The 22,086-nt window shown below is 56.2% G+C and overlaps 5 protein-coding genes across 5 annotated transcripts; 4 read left to right on the forward strand and 1 right to left on the reverse strand.

The window, feature by feature from the left end:
- Nucleotides 1-1,049: 1,049 nt before the first annotated feature.
- Nucleotides 1,050-4,487, forward strand: EsH8_VIII_000032 (DHS-like NAD/FAD-binding domain-containing protein; the record flags this gene model as incomplete). The annotated part of the gene is made up of 2 exons (XM_083269074.1): nucleotides 1,050-1,175; nucleotides 1,227-4,487. 2 exons carry the CDS (start codon nucleotides 1,050-1,052, stop codon nucleotides 4,485-4,487), a joined length of 3,387 nt encoding a protein of 1,128 aa, XP_083128842.1.
- Nucleotides 4,488-9,179: 4,692 nt separating this feature from the next.
- On the forward strand, nucleotides 9,180-11,783 carry EsH8_VIII_000033 (uncharacterized protein; the record flags this gene model as incomplete). Its single annotated transcript, XM_083269075.1, has 1 exon — nucleotides 9,180-11,783. One exon carries the CDS (start codon nucleotides 9,180-9,182, stop codon nucleotides 11,781-11,783), a length of 2,604 nt encoding a protein of 867 aa, XP_083128843.1.
- An 858-nt stretch (nucleotides 11,784-12,641) lies between these two features.
- EsH8_VIII_000034 (ion-transporting P-type ATPase SPF1) lies at nucleotides 12,642-16,715 on the forward strand (the record flags this gene model as incomplete). Its single annotated transcript, XM_083269076.1, has 3 exons — nucleotides 12,642-12,998; nucleotides 13,061-16,128; nucleotides 16,181-16,715. The coding sequence occupies 3 exons, from the start codon at nucleotides 12,642-12,644 to the stop codon at nucleotides 16,713-16,715; spliced, it is 3,960 nt and encodes a 1,319-aa protein (XP_083128844.1).
- Nucleotides 16,716-17,249: 534 nt separating this feature from the next.
- On the reverse strand, nucleotides 17,250-18,534 carry EsH8_VIII_000035 (malate dehydrogenase MDH1; the record flags this gene model as incomplete). The annotated part of the gene is made up of 3 exons (XM_083269077.1): nucleotides 17,250-18,088; nucleotides 18,192-18,309; nucleotides 18,490-18,534. 3 exons carry the CDS (start codon nucleotides 18,532-18,534, stop codon nucleotides 17,250-17,252), a joined length of 1,002 nt encoding a protein of 333 aa, XP_083128845.1.
- A 1,948-nt stretch (nucleotides 18,535-20,482) lies between these two features.
- EsH8_VIII_000036 (putative zinc finger motif, C2HC5-type-domain-containing protein) lies at nucleotides 20,483-22,051 on the forward strand (the record flags this gene model as incomplete). The annotated part of the gene is made up of 1 exon (XM_083269078.1): nucleotides 20,483-22,051. One exon carries the CDS (start codon nucleotides 20,483-20,485, stop codon nucleotides 22,049-22,051), a length of 1,569 nt encoding a protein of 522 aa, XP_083128846.1.
- Between the last annotated feature and the right edge of the window lie 35 nt (nucleotides 22,052-22,086).

The raw sequence follows: 22,086 nt of genomic DNA on the forward strand, positions 1-22,086 counted from the left end.
CGGCCGGCTCCTTATCGGGGCGGGCTATCGTTATCGTTATCTTTATCGCGAATCAGTGGATCTCGACGATCTCGCCATGTAGGTGATTAATGTACCCTCTGTAGTGTAGCGAGCGATCTGGGCCGCTAACGCTAAGCTGTCAGCGCCTGCTCGTTCTGGGTCCTCGGGGCAGTCGCGGTTCACAACAACATCCGATTTGGCAGGAACCTCGAACAACCACCCGTCGACATTGTCAATTGCTCTATTTTGTCCTTGGCCGCTTTCCCTCACCTGGGCAGCTCGTCTGCCCTTTTGTTGCCCTCATCTTACCGCTAGCGCAGCCACGGATTTGCACCTTGGCCTAGAAGCCTCCGAGCTTTGGTCCTTCCGAGCACCGTCCGAGACGCGTTCTGCTTGTTCGAGGCCAGGGCCTTGACCTTCGTCTTGCTTCGACTTCAGAACCACAAAGTTCGACCTTCTCGAGAACGCATATTCTCCCGAGACGTTATTCAGGAGTGACCAGCAGCCCAGGGAGCTCCTCTCGTCATTTCCTACCGTCAATCGCGAAGCTCGACAAAAGAACCTGGCATCGCGAACCCCGGTCTGCCAGCTCCGGCCCACCGCGTCTGTACCTACCTTGCCGCATCCTGCCACCTCGCTCACCGTCGCGTCGCAAACCAACCACTACCTCGAAAACACACGCGACCTTTCTGTTTTCACTCTCTCCTCGAACCAGGGAATATTCTGCCATCACCCTTGAGCCAGCCTTCGACATTTTGGGAGAAGTTGGAGGACTCGCGCCTTAGCTGATCAAAAACCCCATCCGTTGCAGGCACAGTCCTTTCGAAGGAAGCACGAGTGCAGAAGAGAGGCTCGAAACGCCTCCAATCCAGATCGAACAAATCCTACTCGACGTTTCTTTCCCGGGTTGGGTTTCGAGAACCATCAAACGATTGGGCCATCTCGGATACGCGCCTTCAATACATATTCGAGGGACAAAGGATTAGCAGCTGGCAGTCAGAACTCCACTCCCAACAGTCCAATGGGCCGAACTTGAGGACGCCCTCAGCATGCCTACCACCCAGGTAACCCCCGCAGCAGATTTGCTTTTGCAGGGGATTGCCGATGCTCTCTTTAAAGCCCGGAAGGTCGTGGTCATAACGGGGGCCGGCATCAGCACCAATTCTGGCATTCCTGTAAGAGCGATTGCCATGGTTGCGTCTCGATTCTAGCTAATGAGACCTTAGGACTTTCGAAGTGAGAATGGCCTTTACTCCCTAATTCAAGCCCAATTCGATGCTGCCAACCGGGAGGACCCTGTTGAATTGAGATGCCCTGCGTCAACTGATACCAGTTGCGACGAGCAGGAACCACCTACCAAACGGCGAAGGCTTTCATTTGAGGATTCTGGCATTTGCCTATCTGGCGATGATTCACAACTCACTGAAGACACGGAGACATTTAGTATAACTGAAGACAAGACTCCCTCGTCTGAAGAAGACGCCCCACAGCCCTGCGGCTCTGATGCGACCAAATCCAACGGCCCAACCACAAGAGCGAGGTCGAGAGAATTGACGGCCGATGGAAAGGGGGTGCAACAGGATGCCAAGTCTGGGAAGGCTCTTGATCGTTCACGCAGAGGCATTATGACGAGGTCATCTCGAGAGACCCGAAGAGCTCAGTCACTGCCCCCCGCCGAGAGCCCGCGAAAAGGTTCAGGCAGTACTAGGCGGGAGGACTTGACGGAAGCCCTAAACAATTCGACAGAGGAGGAAACTTCTGCTCTCAGGCCCTTGCCCAGACGAGGACGGTCGACAAGTCCAGGCGTCCGGCGGAGAGCCAACGCTTATCAGGCGCGCTCCGCCGTGTTGCGACAGAGGTCTTTGGCGACATCTTCCTTGACTTCCACACAGGCAACGGGAACAAGCGAGAACCCCAACTCGACTTCGAGCCCCTTCAACTCAAGCCAGCCGCATTGCAATGCCGGGTCACAACATGAAGAGAAACCCGATGAGGCTCGCCAAGCACTTGACTCCGTTCCGAAAACTGCCATTCAAGCCGCGTGCCATGTAACACCCAAAACATCGAGGTTCTTTTTCAGCTCGTCGCCTCTTTCGTCGCCACCCAGTGTTTTCCCACAAACACCGACATTCCACAGAGAAAGCGATTGTTTTGCCCAGTCGAGCCTTGGACGACCTGCGCTGGCTTTCAGCTCATCACCTTTGTCGTCGCCTCCCCCTGTATTGTTTGACCCCTTCGAAGAGCGATCGTCGTCAACAAGCAGACAGGCATCCAGTGTGGCGAGCAGCGCAGCTGATTCAGACACTGATGAATCACCTCCATCTTCCCAACCCAACAAGTCAACTTTGCCCAACATCAAAGGCAGAGACCTATTTGACGCCTCTATCTGGTCCGACCCGCTGAGAACATCAGTCTTTTATACCTTTGCTACAACCCTCCGGCAGAAAGTGAAAGATGTTGAGCCCACAGAGTCGCACCACTTCATCGGCCATCTCCGCAACCGTGGGAAGCTGGTACGGTGTTATACGCAAAATATCGACCAGATTGAGGAAAAGGTCGGCCTCTCTACCTCACTTCAAGAAGGACCAGGGCATCGCGGTCGCTTCTCAAGGAAGTCTATTGGAGCAACGTTGGTACCGACACCCCCGGAAAATCCCTCATCTAGCGGCGAGTCGGCCTTGACAGGGCAAGAATCAGGAGAAGAGAAGAGGACGCTGAGCGATCCAGAAAGAGCATGTGGCGCCGAAGGAGTCGAATTGGCCACCCCTCCTTCCTCTGCCGAGGCGCTAACTCAACGAACTGAACGAAGGTCCAATGGTGTGGAGTGTGTTTTCTTGCATGGTTCTTTGGAATCTCTCCGGTGTTTCCTCTGCGGGAAGGTCTGTGCCTGGGAGGAGGATGGACGAGCATACGAAACCCTCTCTGGCCGACAGCCAGAATGTCCTTACTGCGCTGGAGCAACGGCGGCAAGACAGGAGAGGGGGAAACGGGCATTAGGCGTCGGGAAGCTGAGACCGGATATCGTCCTTTACGGCGAAGAGCATCCGAATGCCCATCTCATCTCCCCCATCGTCACCCACGACCTTGGACTTTCCCCAGACCTTCTCCTCATCCTCGGCACGTCACTGAAAGTCCATGGTCTCAAGGTCCTTGTCAGGGAGTTTGCCAAAACCATCCACAGTAGAGGCGGCAAGGTCGTTTTCGTCAACTTCACCAAGCCTCCAGAGAGTTCATGGGGAGACATTATCGACTATTGGGTGCAGTGGGACTGCGACGCATGGGTATCGAATTTGAAGACAAGAATACCCTTGCTTTGGCTACCCCCAGGCACCAAGTTACCCAAGAAGAAGAAAGAGACTGGCGAAAAGCTCAAGAAACGGCAGAACACAGCAGACGAAAAGCCAAAGCCGAAACCAGAGACAGCAAAACCATGCGACAGCCCTGAAGAGGTCTCGCCGCCGAATGCGACGGTGGGGCCTGACGAATATTCAAAGGCCACGGAGCCAGAAACTCTGGAGCGTACCGCGCCTCCTCAACTAGAGGTGACCCTGGCGACGACAGACAAAGCAGTCAAGATCGAGCCAGCATGCAAGGAAACAGCGAGGCCAAGACCCGCCGCTGCCAAGCCTACACCTCAACGGCCGATGGCCGTTCGTGATGATAAGACGAATGCTGCGTGGGCGACATGGAAGGTCGTGACCGAGCTTCGTCGCATCGTTAGCCACGACCAGGTTCCGCCTTCACCTTCTGCCGCGGCGTTCCGGGTCGAGAAGCTGAAGACCAAACGAGCCAGGAAATCTGCACCGGCCGCATTGCCACAACCATCGCACGACACCAGCCCTTTCCAGCTGAGGCCGGCCTCGCCGCACGTGAAGGAAGAGTTGCGAGAGCCAGAGCCGGCACAGGACGGGAAAGCTGGCACGGCGGATGTTGTCATGTCAGGAACCGAAGAAAACTCCATCCTCGCGGCTGTTAAGCTTAATCCTCGGAGACGGAAGCGGAAAACAATTGACGGCGTTGAGGTGTGTTTGCCCGGATTGCCTCGACTAAACGCCGCTGCCAATGCTCTCCCTCAGCCGACTCCGCAAAACGTTAAAACGCGGCAACCCAAGAACAGACCAGTTCTTGTCTCGCCCGTCTCGCCCAAGATTCTCTCCGACATCCGTCGAGCACCTATGGATTCGCTCAAACTGCCGCCTCTTCAAACGAACGAGGCCCCTATCGCAGTACCATCGAAACCAGAGCCATTGGAGCCAGTCCATTCTCCTACAGGGCCTCTTTCAACTATGTCGCCTAACGTGCAGACAGGCATCGACCTGAGGATAGCCAACCCGTTCTATCTCTCTGATCCACTCCTGTACCGTTTGGCAAACGCGCCCGACTGGACTCCTCTTCGGAACCTTGGGTTTATGCGGCCGAGGGGTAGGAAGCAGTTCGAGCAGGAGGCAGACGCTGTCATGGCATTGCAGGGGCTCAAGAAAGGATAAGCCGTTATACAACAGGGTACGACCGGCCAGTCCTTTTTTTTTCTTTTTTGGAAAGAAGGCATCCTTATTCGGGTAGATGAAGTGTTGAATTATACCCCGGTGGTGGAAATCTTACAGCTGCGCCTCGGAGACGCAAATTTATTATTACGAATGATGATTCTTCACAGACCCCACCTTTGTTTACCTTTCGTGATGCCTCAACATTCCTGGCTGACGCTTGATTTCCCGCAAGCCGTCGTAGGTGCCGCGGCCTGGCAGGGCTAAACAGACTAATCAATGCGGTCTCGAAACCCTGCATAACAGCTCCATTTCCCAAGGTAAACAGACTGTGCGTGCGTCGTGGGTGTGGTAGGTCCCAGCATCTCAGACGAGGAGGAGGAAGACGCACAAACCGGCTCTTGTAGTCGTGCAGACACGCATGGGAACACGGCCGACGAGTCAGCACCTGCTCGAGCCTTGGTTTTGCTCAGGTCAGGTGTGCATCGTTTTGCTGACCGTGGGAGAGGTCCAGCCCAGGGCTGCATGCATGTCAATGTCGCGCAACACGTGGAATAGCTGGCTGGCCAGACGCCAATTCACCTTGAGCCTTTGGGTTGTCACTTCTTTGTCACTTGATTCTCCCACCAAACAGAATTTTGGGTTTGCCTGCCGCCCCCCCATCCTCTTGAGAGAAATCACGCTAAATGGGCTTCAGCCTAGTTGTCAATAGTTTGTGAGGCGGCCGGGTGCCAGCCATTTTGCCACACAAACGCAGTTGGACGAAACCCAACCAGTCGGCGACCATTGGCGGGACCCTTGACTGACAATTCAAGTTCGGGTATTTTGGAGTTCAATGAAGTCCAGCCTGTTGTTGGACCTCTGGATCCACTGAACCCAGGGTGCGTGTTCGTAGGTGAGACGGCGGGCTAACATCGTTGGAATCAAATAGCTGTACACGGGGGTCATGGGCAGAACGGCAGCCCATGAGTTTGCAAGTCCCAAGACGCATTGGCGGCGACTATTTCGCCAACACACAACAACGTCTGTGTGATTGCGATGCGTCTGAAGGTTGTCATGGAAGCATGGGGTGTTCTGGAGTCGGAGAGACGAACCATGGACCGAGTGTGCAGTAGTCTTGACCGGCGCACGTACATACCGGTACTGACAGTTTTCAGCTCCGCTCACTACGGCCCGGGGGCAAGCCAGAATGGTGTGGGAATTTCGAAACGCAGACACAGCTCCAGTCACCGGGGAGGTACCCCGCGAGGGGTCTCGGCCAGACATTCTAGGCCTCGCAACTCATTGAGTAGTTGCAGCTCCTTCATCCTCTCTTAGGCTTTCAGCTCTGCCCGTGCGGATTGCCGAGTCTTGCAGGTGTTTTGGAAGGAGCAACGAGTCACTGGACCATCATCAATAGTTGAGATGGTCACCTCTAACCTTTTCGCAAAAAAATGATATGCATGGCTCTCAGAGGCTGACACATGACACCAACTCCGAATGCTGCGGGTGTCTCCTTGGCGGTGTTCTCGTCATCAACAGGTTGAAGCCAAGTTATACGCACGATTAGAATGCCAAGTTGGGCCAGAGACGTTTTGCTCACGGCACATGGGCACCCCTTTTGGACGGCAGGGTGAATGATAGACAGACCAAGAACGCATCAGCCACTGAACAGCATGATGGCTTTCTGCCGTCAGAAATGGCGACAGAATGGAGGATGGCGCATAATTCTCAAAATGTCCGGGTTGGATGCTGGCGTTTGTGGCCCGCTGTGTGGGTGGTCTTACACCCTCATCATCGCGAGCTGCAGGGTATGTGTGGTTCGTCCACCCGAGTAAGGCGCCGAGCAGCCTGCTTTCAGCTGCATGTTGATTGATAAGCCGTGCCTTGCAGCCAGAAATACTTTCCGTGTCCTTGTCCCTATGGTACCTTGCTCATGGTGGGCTGTATTCGACGCAGGTCGACCTTTTTTGATTCTTGTTTCCCTCAGGTGCATTGCTTGAAGTAACGAGGCTGCAGGGAGTGTAAACCATGGGCAATCGCCGATGCTCTGGTAGCAAAGATCTGGACAAGAAGTTAGAGACAGTGATGTTCCTTAGGCAGCTTGGCAGGGTTCAAGCGGCCATCTGATAGAACATCGAGGTTTGGGCGAGCAAGATGGATGTTGGGGCCGGCTGCCGCTTCTCCAAGTGCTGCCGCTTCGGGCGCGCGCAGCCAGGTAAAAAGCTGCTAGGTGCACGAGTGGTCTCTGTAGCCAAATTGAAGTCGGCTCGTAAGAGGGTGGTCCTGGCGATATCGCTTTTGTTGTTTTTTTGTTTTTGTTTTTTGATACCTAGATATTCTCGGTGATTCGTGTTGGTGCTCTGCTCTTTCGAGTGTGGAGTAGGTGGCAGTCTACCACAGCTATTACTAGACGTACTGCGAACTTGTTCCAACCCCCGGGGTGGCAGATGTGGGACCCCTAGGGAAATTGCCACCGCAAACCGCACCACCCCAGCGCAACTTCCGTCCGAGTCGTTTTGGTAAGTGCAACCCTCCACACCTCCTCACACGTCCCACCTCGCGGTCAGTGTTCCCCGTCAGGTCCTTCACCGATCTGTTGCCCGATCTCACCGTGGGTTGGCTCTTTCCACCCCGCTCCGTTCCATCTGAGCCGGGAAGGGACGACCTTTGATGAAATCACCATTCCTGCCTGCCGCTCGTTGTACTGCAGCCAGCTGCGAGATCTTCACGGCCACGGACCAAGTTGTCGCTTACCTTATTCAAACCTCGTCTTCTCCTCAGCTTCCAACTCTTCCCCCCAAATCAAACCATTTCTTGGATTCCCAACGCGTCTCATCCAACCTCCTACCTCCTCATCATCCGTTCCCCCGGTCCCCATCTACCGCGTCGCCCCTTGGTCACAGTCCTTTTATACTCTATTCCCCTTCGAGCGTCTCAGCTTGCTCTTTTGGGAAGCCCCAATCGAGACAGACATCCAGTTGGCCACACGCTTACCACCCTATGCCATGGCTGAATGCTGCAAAATTCGACATGTGTCCCCATTAGGCCTTTCAGCCACTCACTTGGGACCACGAGACCTGCAAGGATGCAGTCACGTACTTGCACAGGTTACAGAGGCTGAGATGCTCCCGGACCAACTCTGACCGCCACAGAGATCCAAGCCGCAACAATTGCAAGCATGTCATTAAAGAACCCTTGGTGCTAAATGATTCTGCATTTCTTCCAGGAACCACCAGGTACAAGCTTCATGAAACAATGACGGCGTCCTAATTACCGTCCCGTTGCCCCAACGGTCGGTGTCAGTGCCAGTCAGTGCTGGTTGCCTCGTCTTCCGGGCGATAATGGAATCGATGCACACCCCCAGTCGTCGGGTGCCGCCTGTCGAATCTCGCACGCGTGTCGCGTTGTCCGACCAAAAAAGTTAAAGCTGCATTTTCCAAGTTTGTCTTCTAAGCCATCGACAGGCTGATTGGGTTCTGCTTCAAAATTGTGTCTTGGAACGAAACAACAACGTCGCCGACACCGTGTTCCACAACCACCACCAATACCGGCCGGGGCTTGCTGGTAAACGCCACTGTTTAATAGCACGGGTGAAGAACACCACAACGCTTGCTATACTCCTTGATGAATTCACCGAATAAGCATTCTGGTGAGTCTCTTCATCTCACATGCAGAGCCCACATAGTCGTGTTTCTGCCCATCCGTGCGTGCTGCCGGTAAACATATAGGCACTCCTTTTTTTATAGGCATCCTCATGACGTACTGGCACATGTTCTCCTACACATTCCTTGCACTTATTGCGCTGGTAAAGTACTGCAAACATTCGCAGATGGGCCGCCCTCTCTAAGGCTCTCCTGAAGACGCTAAGTACCACTTTGACTCAGGGCTGTGACCGTTAGCTCTCTGTCTCTGCCCGCGCGGAGTGGCGCTTTGGCTGCTGGTAAGCATTGGTGGGAGTGCATCGCCTGCCTTAGCTCCATGGCCCCCAAGTTACCGAAACTCTCCGCCTGGACGATTCAGGAGAAACGTCTGGTCGATCGGGTATTTCTGTTGCGCTTCAGACATTATGTCAAAGCTTAAGCAACACGAGACCCGTGTCTCCATGCTCGTCGAGATGGTTGTTTTGCATCACCAAGTATCAGCAAAGTTACTGTGACGGCACCAGAAAGCACTGGTGCCCACCGGCGAACCATCAGGCTAGAGTAGTGTAAGTGATGGCAAGCGGCTTACATGGTGGATGCCGTATGTACTTCTCGAGTACTTGTTGACCACAGGAAATAACAACACCCATGGTCTCCGCGCCGCTTCAAGGCCTCAAGCGCGCCTGAAGAGCCTCTTTATTTTTGGATTGTGTAGGCTTAATTTCGTTCATATCATCCCTTCTGGCCCCCTCTGGACCACATGCATTCTCGTTCGGTCTCTCCTCTCAATCGATACATCCCGGCTTGCCAGGTTGCTGCTGACACGCCTCGTCCTCTCCCCGATTCGTTGCCCCCGGCCCTGGTCTCCGGACCCCAGCTGCTGATCGGCAAGCCGTGTCTTCGGATCTGCCGCTCCCCCAACCTGGGAAGGATTACCCTCTGCGCCGAGCTGACTATCTCTTGGTGGTGCACCTCCCTCAAGGATTGGATGCTGCGAACAGGCTTGAAGGATTGTCATATTCTAGGAATTCGAGCGAGGAGGAATTCCACGGCGTGAGAGCCGAGTTATAAAATGGTTAACCCCAATCGCTGGTCGTGGTCCGGAGGCCCACGGAAAACTCATACCCGTGAGGATGCGGTGACGAGCAATCAGCCTTTGGTCCCCCCCTCCAACAAACCCGATTCGTGCGAGGTCAGCAGCCCAAACGGTCAAAACCTGCAGCCTGGCGTTGCCAGAGTCTCATCGCGCCGGTTGTCTAACAATCGGTGGAGTTGGCGGCCAAATGCAGCCATATCGGTGACCCTGGAAGACCAGCGAGAAAATGAACAAGGCGAGAAGGAAGACATGGAACAAGACCAAAGTCAAGCAGAGAAACCGGCAAACAGCCCCCGCCAGATCAAAAAGCCCGACACTCCTCTTCCTCCCCCTCGACAAAAACCAAGACCATCATCGATGATAGCGCCCGTAAGCTCGTCCTTCGGAGCATCACCTTCCTATTCGCATCTCAAGTCGCATGAGCAACGGCAGCAGCAGCAGCAGCAGGAGGAGGAAGCCCAATCCTCCCAGCCAACCAATTCCCCAACTCAGCCTGCCGCAGGAGTCAAGAACGCGTTTAACCGGCTCCTTAATCGACGGGTTAGCATATCCGCACTGCAAAACAAAAAGTCCCAGCCGGAGCAACATATCGATCAGCAGGGACAAGCAGAACCAACCCCGCCGCCCTCTCGGCAGCAGCAAACTCCAAGACCCATGCAGCCCTCAATGCGACATCGTCCCCAACTCCACAATCCCCAGAACAACCTCCGAGGGTCGTCTGCCCCTGTCGCCCACAACCAGGACCAGGGTCACATTGACCGCGGTCGCATCACTGCGCCGCTGCCAGGGCTCGACGAAAACTCCCAGTTGCAGCTGCCACCAGCAACAAGCCGTCCCACGACTGCCACAGATGCAGCAGCGCGAAGTCTTGGGCCCGGTACGACGTCATTGCCTGCTGCACCTGCGGCAGAAGAGACAGGGTTGCTGGGCCGCTTAGTCCGACGGCGATTGGCTTCCAAAGAGAAGCACGGCGAGGATGTTAAGAAGCGGTGGATTTCCACCGCCGTCGACAATACGAGCCTACCTTCTGGGGCCGAGCAGCTCGAAAGCGCGCCTGAGCCGATTTCCGCGATTAGTGAGACCACGGGGCACGAGACGCAGACGCAGTTCCCACCGTTGAACCCGTCGTACACAACCTTTTATAAGTCAAACTATGCTCAGCCCAGTGAGACTGTCTCGGACACGCAAACCTCTTCAAAGTCGTCTGTCCCACGGTTTCTACGACAAATATCAAAGCCCCAGCAAACATCTACAAGTATGGCCCAGACTACGGACCCTGCCAACCGGCCCAAGTCCAAGTCCCAGCACAAGGCTCAGCAAACATTACCCTCGGCCGCGGCAGTGCAATCCAAGTTGCGCACAAAAGCCAGTTTTGGAAAGCGCTTTTGGTCGAGAACCGGCGCCAATGATTTCCGCACCGACGATGTGGCCAACACCGAGACACCGGCACCACCACCGGCGCCCCGAACGGTTTATGTACCTAAACACGCCGCATCGGACTTTTCACGCACAACTTACACCCCGCGCCACTATCGCCAGAGTGTTTTCCTTGGCAACAATCACAACAGCGGTGTGCGCCCCCTTACCGCAATAACAGCTGATGCTAGAGAAGACAAGCCGGAGCCTCTGCAAAGAAAGCGGACAACATCCGCCGAGAAAGCCGAGAAAGCCGAGAAGCGTAGATCACGGGACCTGTCATCTTCAAAGTACGAGGCGCCATCTCCACAGGAACTGTACCGGCGTCTTGAAATTGTCAAGAGCAGTGAGGTCGAAGTAGTGACCACCAAGGAGCTGGCGACCAGCGACGTGTGGCAGGAGCACCACGTCCCGTTGCACCATGACCCAAGTGCATCATCAAACGGCAAGGCACCCGCCTCAAGAAATCAGTCCCGCCCAAGGTCATCAAGACGGCACAGCTTCAACCTTGTAACCGACCCATACGAAAGAGAACTTACACCTGCCAAGTCAGCCTCGCCGGTGGAAATGGAAGCACCATTTGATGCCCCGAGCAAGCCGCCAAAGCAGACACCGCAAGTGGCACCGCCGCGTCCCAAGTCATCCAACGCCCAGTCTTACACTCAGCCTCGGACGCAACCTGAAGAACCAGACAGGCAAATGTCCGATTACGAGCGCTTTGTAGCAGATGCCGAAGTTGCCGAGCGTGAGTACAACGCGCAAATGTGGCGGAACCTCGCCCGGCGTTCCGGTCATTACGGCTATGGCGACAACTTTTACGGCTCGTCCAGGCCCGGGACTGCCGACGCGACCACGCATCGGGGCAACAAACGGGACAGCGCGTACTTCTCGGCCGGTAATCGTGCGAGTTACATGGCTACGACTACCGCCGATGACGCGCGAAACTTGATCTCGTCGGGCTTTTACGGCCAACCAGGCGCCGCATACACCACCAACACAGGCGCAGATGAACAAGGGGCGCTATCACGCCAGGGCAGCGTCTCAAAGCGCATTTCGCACTACATCAAGCCGCCGAAGCCGGCTCATGAGCCCATCTACGAGGATTGGCTGGCGCCGCCAGGACGGACTAACAGAGCAAGTATCATCTCGGGGATCGCGAGGTAGTGAGCAGAGACGCATGCATGCACGGACGGAGCCAAAACAGTCACTACGACCATTGACAAATGTTTGATGATTGACGATGGATGGAGATGACAAAAGGCGTACAGGACAGTACAAAACACTAAGGGGGGTTATTGATGATATCCATGCGGATGTATTGACTACATCAGAATGATGCACCCCTCTACCTCTCTCTACATAGACGGTTTTCCTTTATATACAGAGGCTACGCCTCACAAACAGACATAATCTACAGCCTTGTTGCAATTGAGATTGTTGCAGGACTAGCCCGGATTTTGGGAGGCCATTTTCGGTGACGAACGGCGGGGGGGGGCATATTTGGATTCATTACCTAAGCCATGGCCCGATCGACACTTTCGGCACGGAACAACCTCTGCAAATTCCCCGCTCCGCCCCTTGCTCACCGAACTCCGATTCCAGGCGTGGAAGGTGCCTCTTATCCAAGGTTTAAGGCCGCCGCGGCCCAGAAGGTAGCAAGGCCCACGTACCCCACGGGCCACTGAAAGTTGACGGTGACTGGCCACATCAGGCCAACAGGGCCCTGTCGCCAGCCGTGAGTGGCCTCCCAATTCGCCATCGCGAAAAAGTACAGATAACCACCTTTTGCCGTCTCGAAATCCTTCGGCCTGCTTCTGCCTCTCCTCTCCGCCAGCAACGGGACCCCACTGCAGCCCTCTTTCTTCCACGGACAGGGCACATCAACTTGCACTCCATCTCTTCTTGTTTTCATCTGCATCATCACAACACACCGTCGATGCAAAGAGAGACATAGACAACCCCCCTGTCTCCTTTCATTGTTCCCGCCGCACGTCGCCCGGTCCCGCGCTGCGCTCGCCCACCATGGCGCCCCTCGTGGACAACCCCCAGATCAAGGTGGCCGAGCTGTGGAAGCCTCTGTCGACGCATTTCCACGCATACATCTGGCCCTTTGCCATCGTCTGGCCCATCTTTCTGCGTTACTACTTGACCACGGAGCTGTACGAGAAGCACATCGCATCCGAGGAATGGACCTTTGTGTGGATCGGCTCCATCGTCACCGTCCAGTCTCTCGTGTGGTTGAGCACCCACTGGAGCGTCAACCTCCAAGCCCTCTTCACTGCTACTCGCGCCGCATCAATTGACGATGCCGAGCTGGTCAAGGTCATTCCTGTTGCCAACGCTGGCTCTGCCGAGATCTGCAAAATTGTTCGCGACAAGGTAAGTCCGCCGCTGCGCGAATACGCCGTTCAGCGCCGTCCGTCTCTAACATATATCCCTAGGTTGGCGGCAAGATCAACACCTCGTTCCTGTTCCAAAAGCGCCGTTTCATCTACTACCCCGAGGACAAGGCCTTCCGTACCCTCGTCTACGATATCGACACCGAGCCGAAGCCCAAGATCGGACGCTACCAACAGTCCAAGGGTATCGCGACTCAGGAGGAGCTGACGAGGATCGAAGAGCATTATGGCACCAACACCTTTGACATCCCCGTTCCCACCTTCACCGAGCTCTTCAAGGAGCACGCTGTCGCGCCCTTCTTCGTCTTCCAGATCTTCTGTGTCGGCCTGTGGATGCTCGACGAGTACTGGTACTATTCGCTCTTCACCCTCTTCATGCTCGTCGCCTTCGAGAGCACCGTCGTGTGGCAACGCCAGCGTACCCTTAACGAGTTCCGCGGCATGAGCATCAAGCCTTACGATGTCTATGTCTACCGTCTGGGCAAGTGGACCGAGGTCTTGAGCGACAAGCTCTTGCCCGGTGATCTTGTTTCTGTTGGGCGCACCAAGGAGGACAGCGGCGTCGCCTGCGATATGCTGCTCGTCGAGGGAACTGCCATTGTCAACGAGGCTATGCTTTCTGGTGAGAGTACCCCTCTTCTGAAGGACTCCGTCCAGCTTCGTCCCGCCGATGCCGCCATCGAGCCCGAGGGTCTTGACAAGAACGCTTTCCTCTGGGGTGGAACCAAGGTCCTGCAGATCACTCACGGAAACCCTGACGAGGAGAAGCCCAAGCTGGCCTCCGGTGTCCCGCCCCCTCCCGACAACGGCGCCATGGCTATCGTGCAAAAGACCGGTTTTGAGACTTCCCAGGGCAGCCTTGTCCGCACCATGATCTACTCCACCGAGCGCGTCTCCGCGAACAACGTCGAGGCTCTGCTCTTTATCTTGTTCCTCCTCATCTTCGCGATCGCTGCCTCGTGGTACGTCTGGGACGAGGGTGTCAAGAAGGACCGCAAGCGTTCCAAGCTTCTGCTGGACTGTGTCTTGATTGTCACCAGTGTCGTACCCCCCGAGCTACCCATGGAGCTCAGTCTCGCAGTCAACACGAGTCTGGCAGCTCTTGCCAAGTACGCCATTTTCTGCACTGAGCCCTTCCGCATTCCCTTTGCTGGTCGCATTGACATTGCCTGCTTCGACAAGACTGGTACTCTCACTGGAGAGGATTTGGTTGTTGAGGGTATTGCTGGTTTGGGACTTGGCCACGCCGGCACGGACACTCCTCGCGAGGAAGATGGCGCGCACTCGCACATGACCCCGGTCGACAAGATTGGCCTGGACACGACCTTGGTTCTTGCCACTGCCCACGCACTCGTCAAGCTCGACGAGGGCGAAGTCGTTGGTGACCCTATGGAGAAGGCTACTCTGACATCTCTCGGTTGGACTCTTGGTAGAAACGACACCCTCGTCAGCAAGCCCACCACGGCGGCCACCACTGGTATCAGCGGAACCGTTCAGATCAAGCGCCGCTTCCAGTTCTCCTCCGCCCTCAAGAGACAGAGCTCCGTGGCCACTGTCAACGGCGCAGACAAGCTTGGTAACAGGATTCGCGGCACCTTTGTCGGTGTCAAGGGTGCTCCCGAGACTATCATGAAGAGACTGGCCACCATTCCCGCCGACTACGAGGAGACCTACAAGTACTTCACCCGACGTGGATCTCGTGTCCTGGCACTCGCCTACAAGCAGCTCACCGTGGACAACGAACTCGGAGCCAGCAAGATCAACGACCTGAAGCGAGAGAACATCGAGGCTGGGCTCACCTTTGCTGGATTTCTGGTTCTGTCGTGTCCCCTGAAGGAGGATGCCAAGGAAGCCGTGCAGATGCTCAACGAGAGCAGCCACCGTGTTGTCATGATTACCGGAGACAACCCTCTTACTGCCGTATACGTCGCCAGAGACGTCGAGATCGTTGATCGTGATGTCTTGATTCTTGACGCGCCCGAGGACAACGAGAACGGCGACAAGCTCGTCTGGCGCAGTGTCGATGATAAGGTTAGCATCCCGGTCGACCCATCCAAGCCCATCGACCCCAAGATTCTTGAGTCCAAGGACCTCTGCGTTACCGGCTACGCTCTGGCCAAGTTCAAGGACCAGGCCGGCTGGCAATCAATTCTTCGCCACACCTGGGTTTACGCGCGTGTTTCCCCGAAGCAGAAGGAGGATATCCTTGTTGGTCTCCGCGACATGGGCTACTACACTCTGATGGCTGGTGACGGAACCAATGACGTTGGCGCTCTCAAGCAAGCTCACATCGGCATCGCTCTTCTCAACGGAACTCAGGACGACCTCACTCGTATCGCCGAGCACTCTCGCAACACCAAGATGAAGGAAATCTACCAGAAGCAGGTCGACCTGATGAAGCGGTTCAACCAGCCCGCACCTCCCGTCCCCGTCATGATCGCTCACCTGTACCCTCCCGGTCCTAGCAACCCCCACTTCACTAAGGCTGTCGAGCGAGAGGCTGAGAAGAAGAAGATCACTCCCGAGGAATGGATGAAGCTCAACGGTGTCAGTGCCATTGAGACCGTCACTTCCCCTCGTGCCCAGCAGCTCCTCAACCAAGACCCCAAGGCTGCTCGTCAGGCCCAGGCCGCCGCGAACGCGGCTAGCTTCGCCGATAAGATGACGAGCAGCATGATGGAGAATGAGATGGGCGACGACGAGCCTCCCACGCTGAAGCTTGGTGACGCCTCCGTCGCTGCTCCCTTCACCAGCAAGCTACGCAACGTCATCGCCGTTCCCAACATTATCCGCCAGGGCCGTTGCACTCTCGTCGCGACCATTCAGACGTACAAGATCCTCGCACTCAACTGCCTCATCAGCGCCTACAGTCTCAGTGTTTTGTACCTCGAGGGTATCAAGTTCGGCGATGGTCAGTACACTATCAGCGGTATCCTGATGAGCGTCTGCTTCCTGTCCATCTCGCGTGCCCGCGTCGTTGAGGGTCTGTCCAAGGAGCGACCCCAGCCCAACATCTTCAACTTTTACATCATTGGTTCGATCCTGGGCCAGTTTGCTGTTCACGTCGTCACTCTGATCTACATCGCCCGGTTCTGCGATAGACTCGAGCCGTAAGTTCTCTCCTCCCGCACTACTCTGAAACATCTGCTAACAAGCATGTAGTCGCTCCGGTGACGTCGACCTGGAGGCCGAGTTTGCCCCTAGTCTGTTGAACAGCGCCGTCTACCTGCTCCAGCTCATCCAGCAAATCAGCACTTTCGCCATCAACTACCAGGGACGGCCGTTCCGCGAGTCTCTCCGCGAGAACAAGGGCATGTTCTACGGCATCGTCGGTGTCTCCGCCCTGGCATTCTCCTGCTCGATGGAATTCATCCCCGAGATCAACGAGCAGATGAAGCTGGTGCCCTTTAGCGACGAGTTCAAGACGACGATGACAGGTGTCATGGTTCTGGACTATGCTGCCTGCTGGGTGATCGAGATTGTCCTCAAGCACCTCTTCTCGGACTACCGCCCCCGCGACATTGCCGCCCGGAGACCCGAGCAGCTGGAGCGGGAGAGAGTGCGCAAGGAGGCTGTGCAGAAGAAGAAGGAGGAGGAGGAGGACCAGAAGCGCCTGGAGAAGGTGGCCGAGTTTGAGCGCAAGGTCGAGGAGCGCCGTCAGCAGCTCGAGGCGTGGAGACAGGGCCGGCGACAGTAGATGCTGGTGATAGACTAATCATGAATGTTTCAAAAGAAGAAGCTTGAGAAGTTAGACAAGACGAAAGGGGAAGAAGCAATGTATGATACGAGGTTATAAACATGAACGGCATGTTGCACATAGCCCCGGTTTCGGACCAGAGTGGAAAAAATAACCACAGAAGAAAAAAAAAGACTCATGGTACAAGGCAAATAATTGCGCAGCGAAGCATCACGCAAAATTGTTCAAAGTCAGCATGACGGTGCGATCAATGGTGAAGTCAAGCATGTTTGAAATTTATGGTACAGTAGGCAGACCTAAAGTCGATGCCACGAGTAGGAAAGCACGACTATTGCGCCTCCGTGTGTCTACCCTGATTGCCCCCCCAGCCGTACACCCAACGCAATTGGAATTTCGTCAAGATGGCCGAGAGAGTGTTTCGTTAATTTGTTTTTTCAACCCTACTCAACCATGTCGGTCCATCTACTACAACACGTTCCCGCCCTTTTTTTGGTTTAAAATAATCTAGTCCTCATTGGAAGGGGCGCTAGACATTTATTTGGGGGGGTTCTGGGCGACGAAAGCGACACCCTTGGCGATGTTCTTCTTGAGGTCGGCGAAGCAGGCCTCGAGGAGCTTCTCCTCGGCGGCGTCGACCTTGCCGATGGGCAGGATCTTCTCAACACCGTTGGGGCCGAGCTCGACCTTGGAGGAGAAGAACTCGATGCCCTGGTCCTTGTAGAGAGGAGAGTCGACGAAGGTGGGCTCGACAATGCCCTTCTCGCCCTGGGCGGCGCGGAGGAGGGACTCGGCCATGCGGGCACCGGCGAAAGCCATGGACAGGGTGGCGGAGCCGGCACCGTCCTTGGCCTTGACGACCTCGTCACCGCCGAACTGGACGCGGTTGACGAGCTCGGCGTTGGAGCTCAGGTCGGGGTGGTTGCTCTGGGAGAAGAGGGGGACGATGGTGACGCCGGAGTGGCCGCCAACGACGGTGATGTTCTCGTCCTTGGGGTCGGTGCTCTTGATCTCGGAGACGAAGCGGGAAGCGCGGACGACGTCGAGGGTGGTGACACCGAAGAGGCGCTTGGGGTTGTAGACGCCCTGGGCCTTGAAGACCTCGGAGACGATGGGGACGGTGGAGTTGACGGGGTTGGAGATGACCAGGATGTTGGCATCGGGGCAGGACTCGGCGCAGGCCTTGGCGAGGTCGCGGACGATGGAGGCGTTGGTGTTGAAGAGATCGTCACGGGTCATGCCGGGCTTGCGGGGGACACCGGCGGGGATGAGGACGACCTCGGCGCCCTTGAGGGCGCTGGCCAGGCCAGTGGGGGTAGGGTCGAAGCCCTTGACGGTGGACTTGGTGTTGACGTGGGAGATGTCGGCGGCGACACCTGATGGGGGGAAGGCAGTCAGTCAATTGAATTCAAAACGGAGGGGAAGGCGCCTCTTCCTCCGAGATGGGAAGAGAGGGTGAGAGAGAAGATCAAAACGTACCAGGGCCTCCGCGGATGTCGTAGAGGGCGAGCTCAGTCACTCTGGGGTTGAGCTTCATGAGGAGGGAGAGGGGCTGGCCAATGCCACCGGCGGCACCGAGGACGGTAACCTTGGAGAGCTACAGGATGCATCATGTCAGTTGGGCGGTGCTCTCTGTCGGTGTTGACGTTGATTGTTGCCGAAGCTCGAGCTCGTCCATCCCCCAATCCCCGAGGTCGGCTTTTCGGAGCTTAGGGGAAGGAGAGCTGGCTTGAAGCTACAGGCAAAGCTATCAGAACAGCCATGTGGGAGTACGTACGCTTCTCGCCGAGGCGGAGAACATGCGGCGCTGGACGAAAGACATGATTGCGACAGGAGGGAGGTGTGTGTGGTAGATGGTACACAGTTGGAGGGTGGTGGAGTGGGAAGGAAGAGAAGGAGGTTTAAAAATTTAAAGCAGCGCGCGCGAAATAAGTTGGAAGGACAGCAGGCCGGCCCGGGAATGGAGTGGAAGATGCGGCCCTGTGAGGGTGAGGGAAAAGATGGGACGGGGCGGCTGGGCAGCCAGTTGCTGTGGAGGAATGGGGACGCCAGGGGTGGAGCGCTGGAACCTCGCTGGCCGCCCAACACAAGACACACACACACCCACATAGACACATACACGTCCATCGCACCCGGTGCGAGTGATCACGACTGAGAGTACCTCCCAGCACACCAAGTAAACAGATACTAGTCCCGATTGGGATCTAGCTCCACGGGGTGCCGGAAGACCACGGGGAAACGCCGGAGACGGTACGTACCGCAAGCAGCAGCTCCTGTCTGGTGGTGCATTCGTTCCGTTGCACCATTTTTTTTTCTCTTCTATCCCCGAACTTGGTCGCCGAGCTTGTTCCCAAGAAACGTCGACATAGCCCGCCGGGAAGCCTCGGATGGAGACATAATCTAATTGTAGCACGTGATTATCTGCTGCAGCTTGCACGACGCCAGCTATGCTCTAGCCAATGTTTTGTTCGACCCGAGGTTATGGTAGTGAACGTCACTTCGGCGATGCTGCTACTACTGTTGTTACTGCTACTCTGTCTGCAATGGGTGGACGGGATCTACGCAGCCTGACCTCACGCCTGGATTCCGTCTCCGGGATGCCCCAGCATTCGGCGGGGAACATGTTACATAGCACACCGCACCGTCGACGAGAATCGGCCTGCTTCATGTAACGCCGTCTCAGACGGGGGGCTCGCTTTCGAGTCGCGCGCCGTGCCCAATCACAATCATCAACCAACCCTGAGAGGCGAGTCGTATGCTGAAGAAAACCCAGCAGTCGTGTGTGTCTCACTCACACTCATGCATTCCGACCCGGTCTGTTTCTGGCCAGGTCGCGAGAACGACGATCTGAATCTCCGCTACCGGCGCCGTCTTGCATGGCCCCATGGCCGCCCGTCTGTCCGGCCCGCCCCTTGTAGCCGGTTTCCGTCCGCCTCCGACTGGCACCACCCGGTATGGCATGTAACATCTCCAGACTGGCAAGACACGGACATTTTGTCACGACCATCACCCCATCTCAGGACGACACTGCCGCAAGAGACTTCGCTGCGTTCAGGCTGTCTGTCCCCAGTTATCTGAAACCCGCCATCCTCTACTTGAGAGAAGTGATCGGTGACTTCATTGGCAAATAATTACTTGCCTCTTGTCAATGTCTCCCCGCTATGAGCTTCAACCATTACCAACATCATTTCAAAGCATATTAATGAATGGCAATGACATGGATCCATTTGCAACTGCCCTCTCCTTCATCCAACTACCGTAAACTTCATGACATTGGTATCAACCAATCATTGCCTGTGTTCTGTAAACTTTACTGATGACCTAAATTGAATGCGCACAATAATTGTCAATTATCGGACAGTTTGAGAGTTTCCACTGCTCAGAAGAAGATTCGATGAAATAAAGTAGCCACTATGACATCAAATCGCCCAGGAAAGAAAAGACTGAACCCCCAACAACGAATCTGAATTCATGGATGACAACTCACCTACTACGAATGTGAGATCCGGCACGCCGAGTGACTCTTCGGCGGGCGGGCGACAGCGGGGTTTCGCACAGACGCAGTTAGCCACAGCGGCAACCCCCCACTAGTACAACGCTGGTCCTCGCGGGGAGCTGTGGCGCTAGCTCTGGGAACCTCAGCTAAAAAGATCCCCGCCACAATATTCATTTCGATTTCATCATCATCACTCCGCCACGACAACGATTTCCTTCTCCCTCACCGAACCCGAACGGCCAGCTATCGCAACACGACGATATAGCAGCCGAGAATGTCGCTGGTACAACTATCCCGCCTTCTGCCTCTGCCCGAGGAGGAGCTGAAGCAGGTGCTCGATTACGCTACTACCCTGTCCAAGACCGAGGCCGCTGAGCACTTCAACAACCTGCTTGGTGACTCACCGCAGGCCGTCGAATTCATATCCTCGTTCAATTCGAGACGGAAAGACACAAAGGCCGCGGCACCGGCACCGGCGCCCACGTCGAGCAGCGCTGTTCCTGCGGAGCCGGTACCGAAGGCATCGCGCGGCCCGAAGAAGAAGAAGCAGTCGAACCTCCATACCCCAGTCGCAAGGAGGGTCGAAGCGTCAGCGCCTCCCCCGGGAGCAACCTACTCTAAGAAGGACCTACAAGATGACTACTACGCCGGCAAGAGGCCCGGTCAAGGCTCAGAGAGCAGCGGGAGCGCATCGGCAAGCGTCAAACAACCGCCCAAGACCGCAACTCCTCCCCCGCAACCACAGCAGAGGACGGCCGGGGGCTACCTGATATCCGATACGAAGGCCAAGCCCAAGTCAAACCCCGTATCACGATCATCTACACCGAAGCCGAGTACAAAACCCACGACTACAAAGGTCTCGATTGCCGGCGGCACGCCCATGGCCGGCGCTTCTACGGCCTTGGCGGACCTGAACGCGGCGATCCGGTCTCTGGAACTGACGACAAATCCATCCATGAGCAGCGACCCAAAGACTAGAAGATGCAACTGCGTGGCCACGCGACACCCGCTGCAGACGGCGGCGCCAAACTGCCAGTCCTGTGGCAAGATCATATGCGTCAAGGAGGGCCTCGGCCCCTGCACTTTTTGCGGCACCCCTCTCTTGACATCGGAAGATGTGCAGGGGATGATCAAGGAGTTGAAGGCAGAGAGAGGACTGGAGCTCATGGCTGCAGACCGGGAGGCTCACAAGCGCGCCGAGGTCAGCAAGAAGCCGGCGGCGTTCAGCCAGAACAAGATGTCCGAGGCGGAGACCAAGGCACGGGAGCACCGCGACAAGCTGCTCAACTTCCAAGCGCAAAACGCAAGGCGGACGACGGTCAGGGACGAAGCGGCGGACTTTGACGTGGGCGGTGCCATGGCCGGCAGCGCAGGCAACATCTGGTCGACGCCAGAGGAGAGGGCTCGAGAGCTCAAGCGGCAGCAAAAGATTCTCCGAGAGATTGAGTGGAACGCGCGGCCCGAGTACGAGAAGCGACGGCAAGTGGTCAGCATCGACGTGGTTGGCGGGCGCGTCGTCAGGAAGATGGCGGCTGTGGAGCGGCCCACGACACCGGAAGAAGAAGAAGAGGTGGTCGTGCATGAGGACGCTGACGAGAATGGACAGCAGCAGCGCAGCAGCGGTGGCGGCGGCGGTGGTGCGTTCAGCCACAACCCCTTACTGGGGGCGCTGATCAAGCCGGTATGGGATGCCAAGGGGAAGGGGAGCCAGCTCGAGGGAAGGAAGGACAGAAAGACGCAGTGGAGGAGAGTCCAGGACGACTTCAAGGACAACGAAGCGGTGATCCTGGACGGCGGGGCCCATGGGCATTCCATAACAGCCGACGAACCGGCGTGTGGCTGACGCCGAGAGGGGTCTCGAGTGGTTCGGCACGAGAG

The sequence above is a fragment of the Colletotrichum jinshuiense genome, chromosome 8 (assembly GCF_051148585.1).
Source record: "Colletotrichum jinshuiense chromosome 8, complete sequence".
NCBI lineage: Eukaryota > Fungi > Ascomycota > Sordariomycetes > Glomerellales > Glomerellaceae > Colletotrichum > Colletotrichum jinshuiense.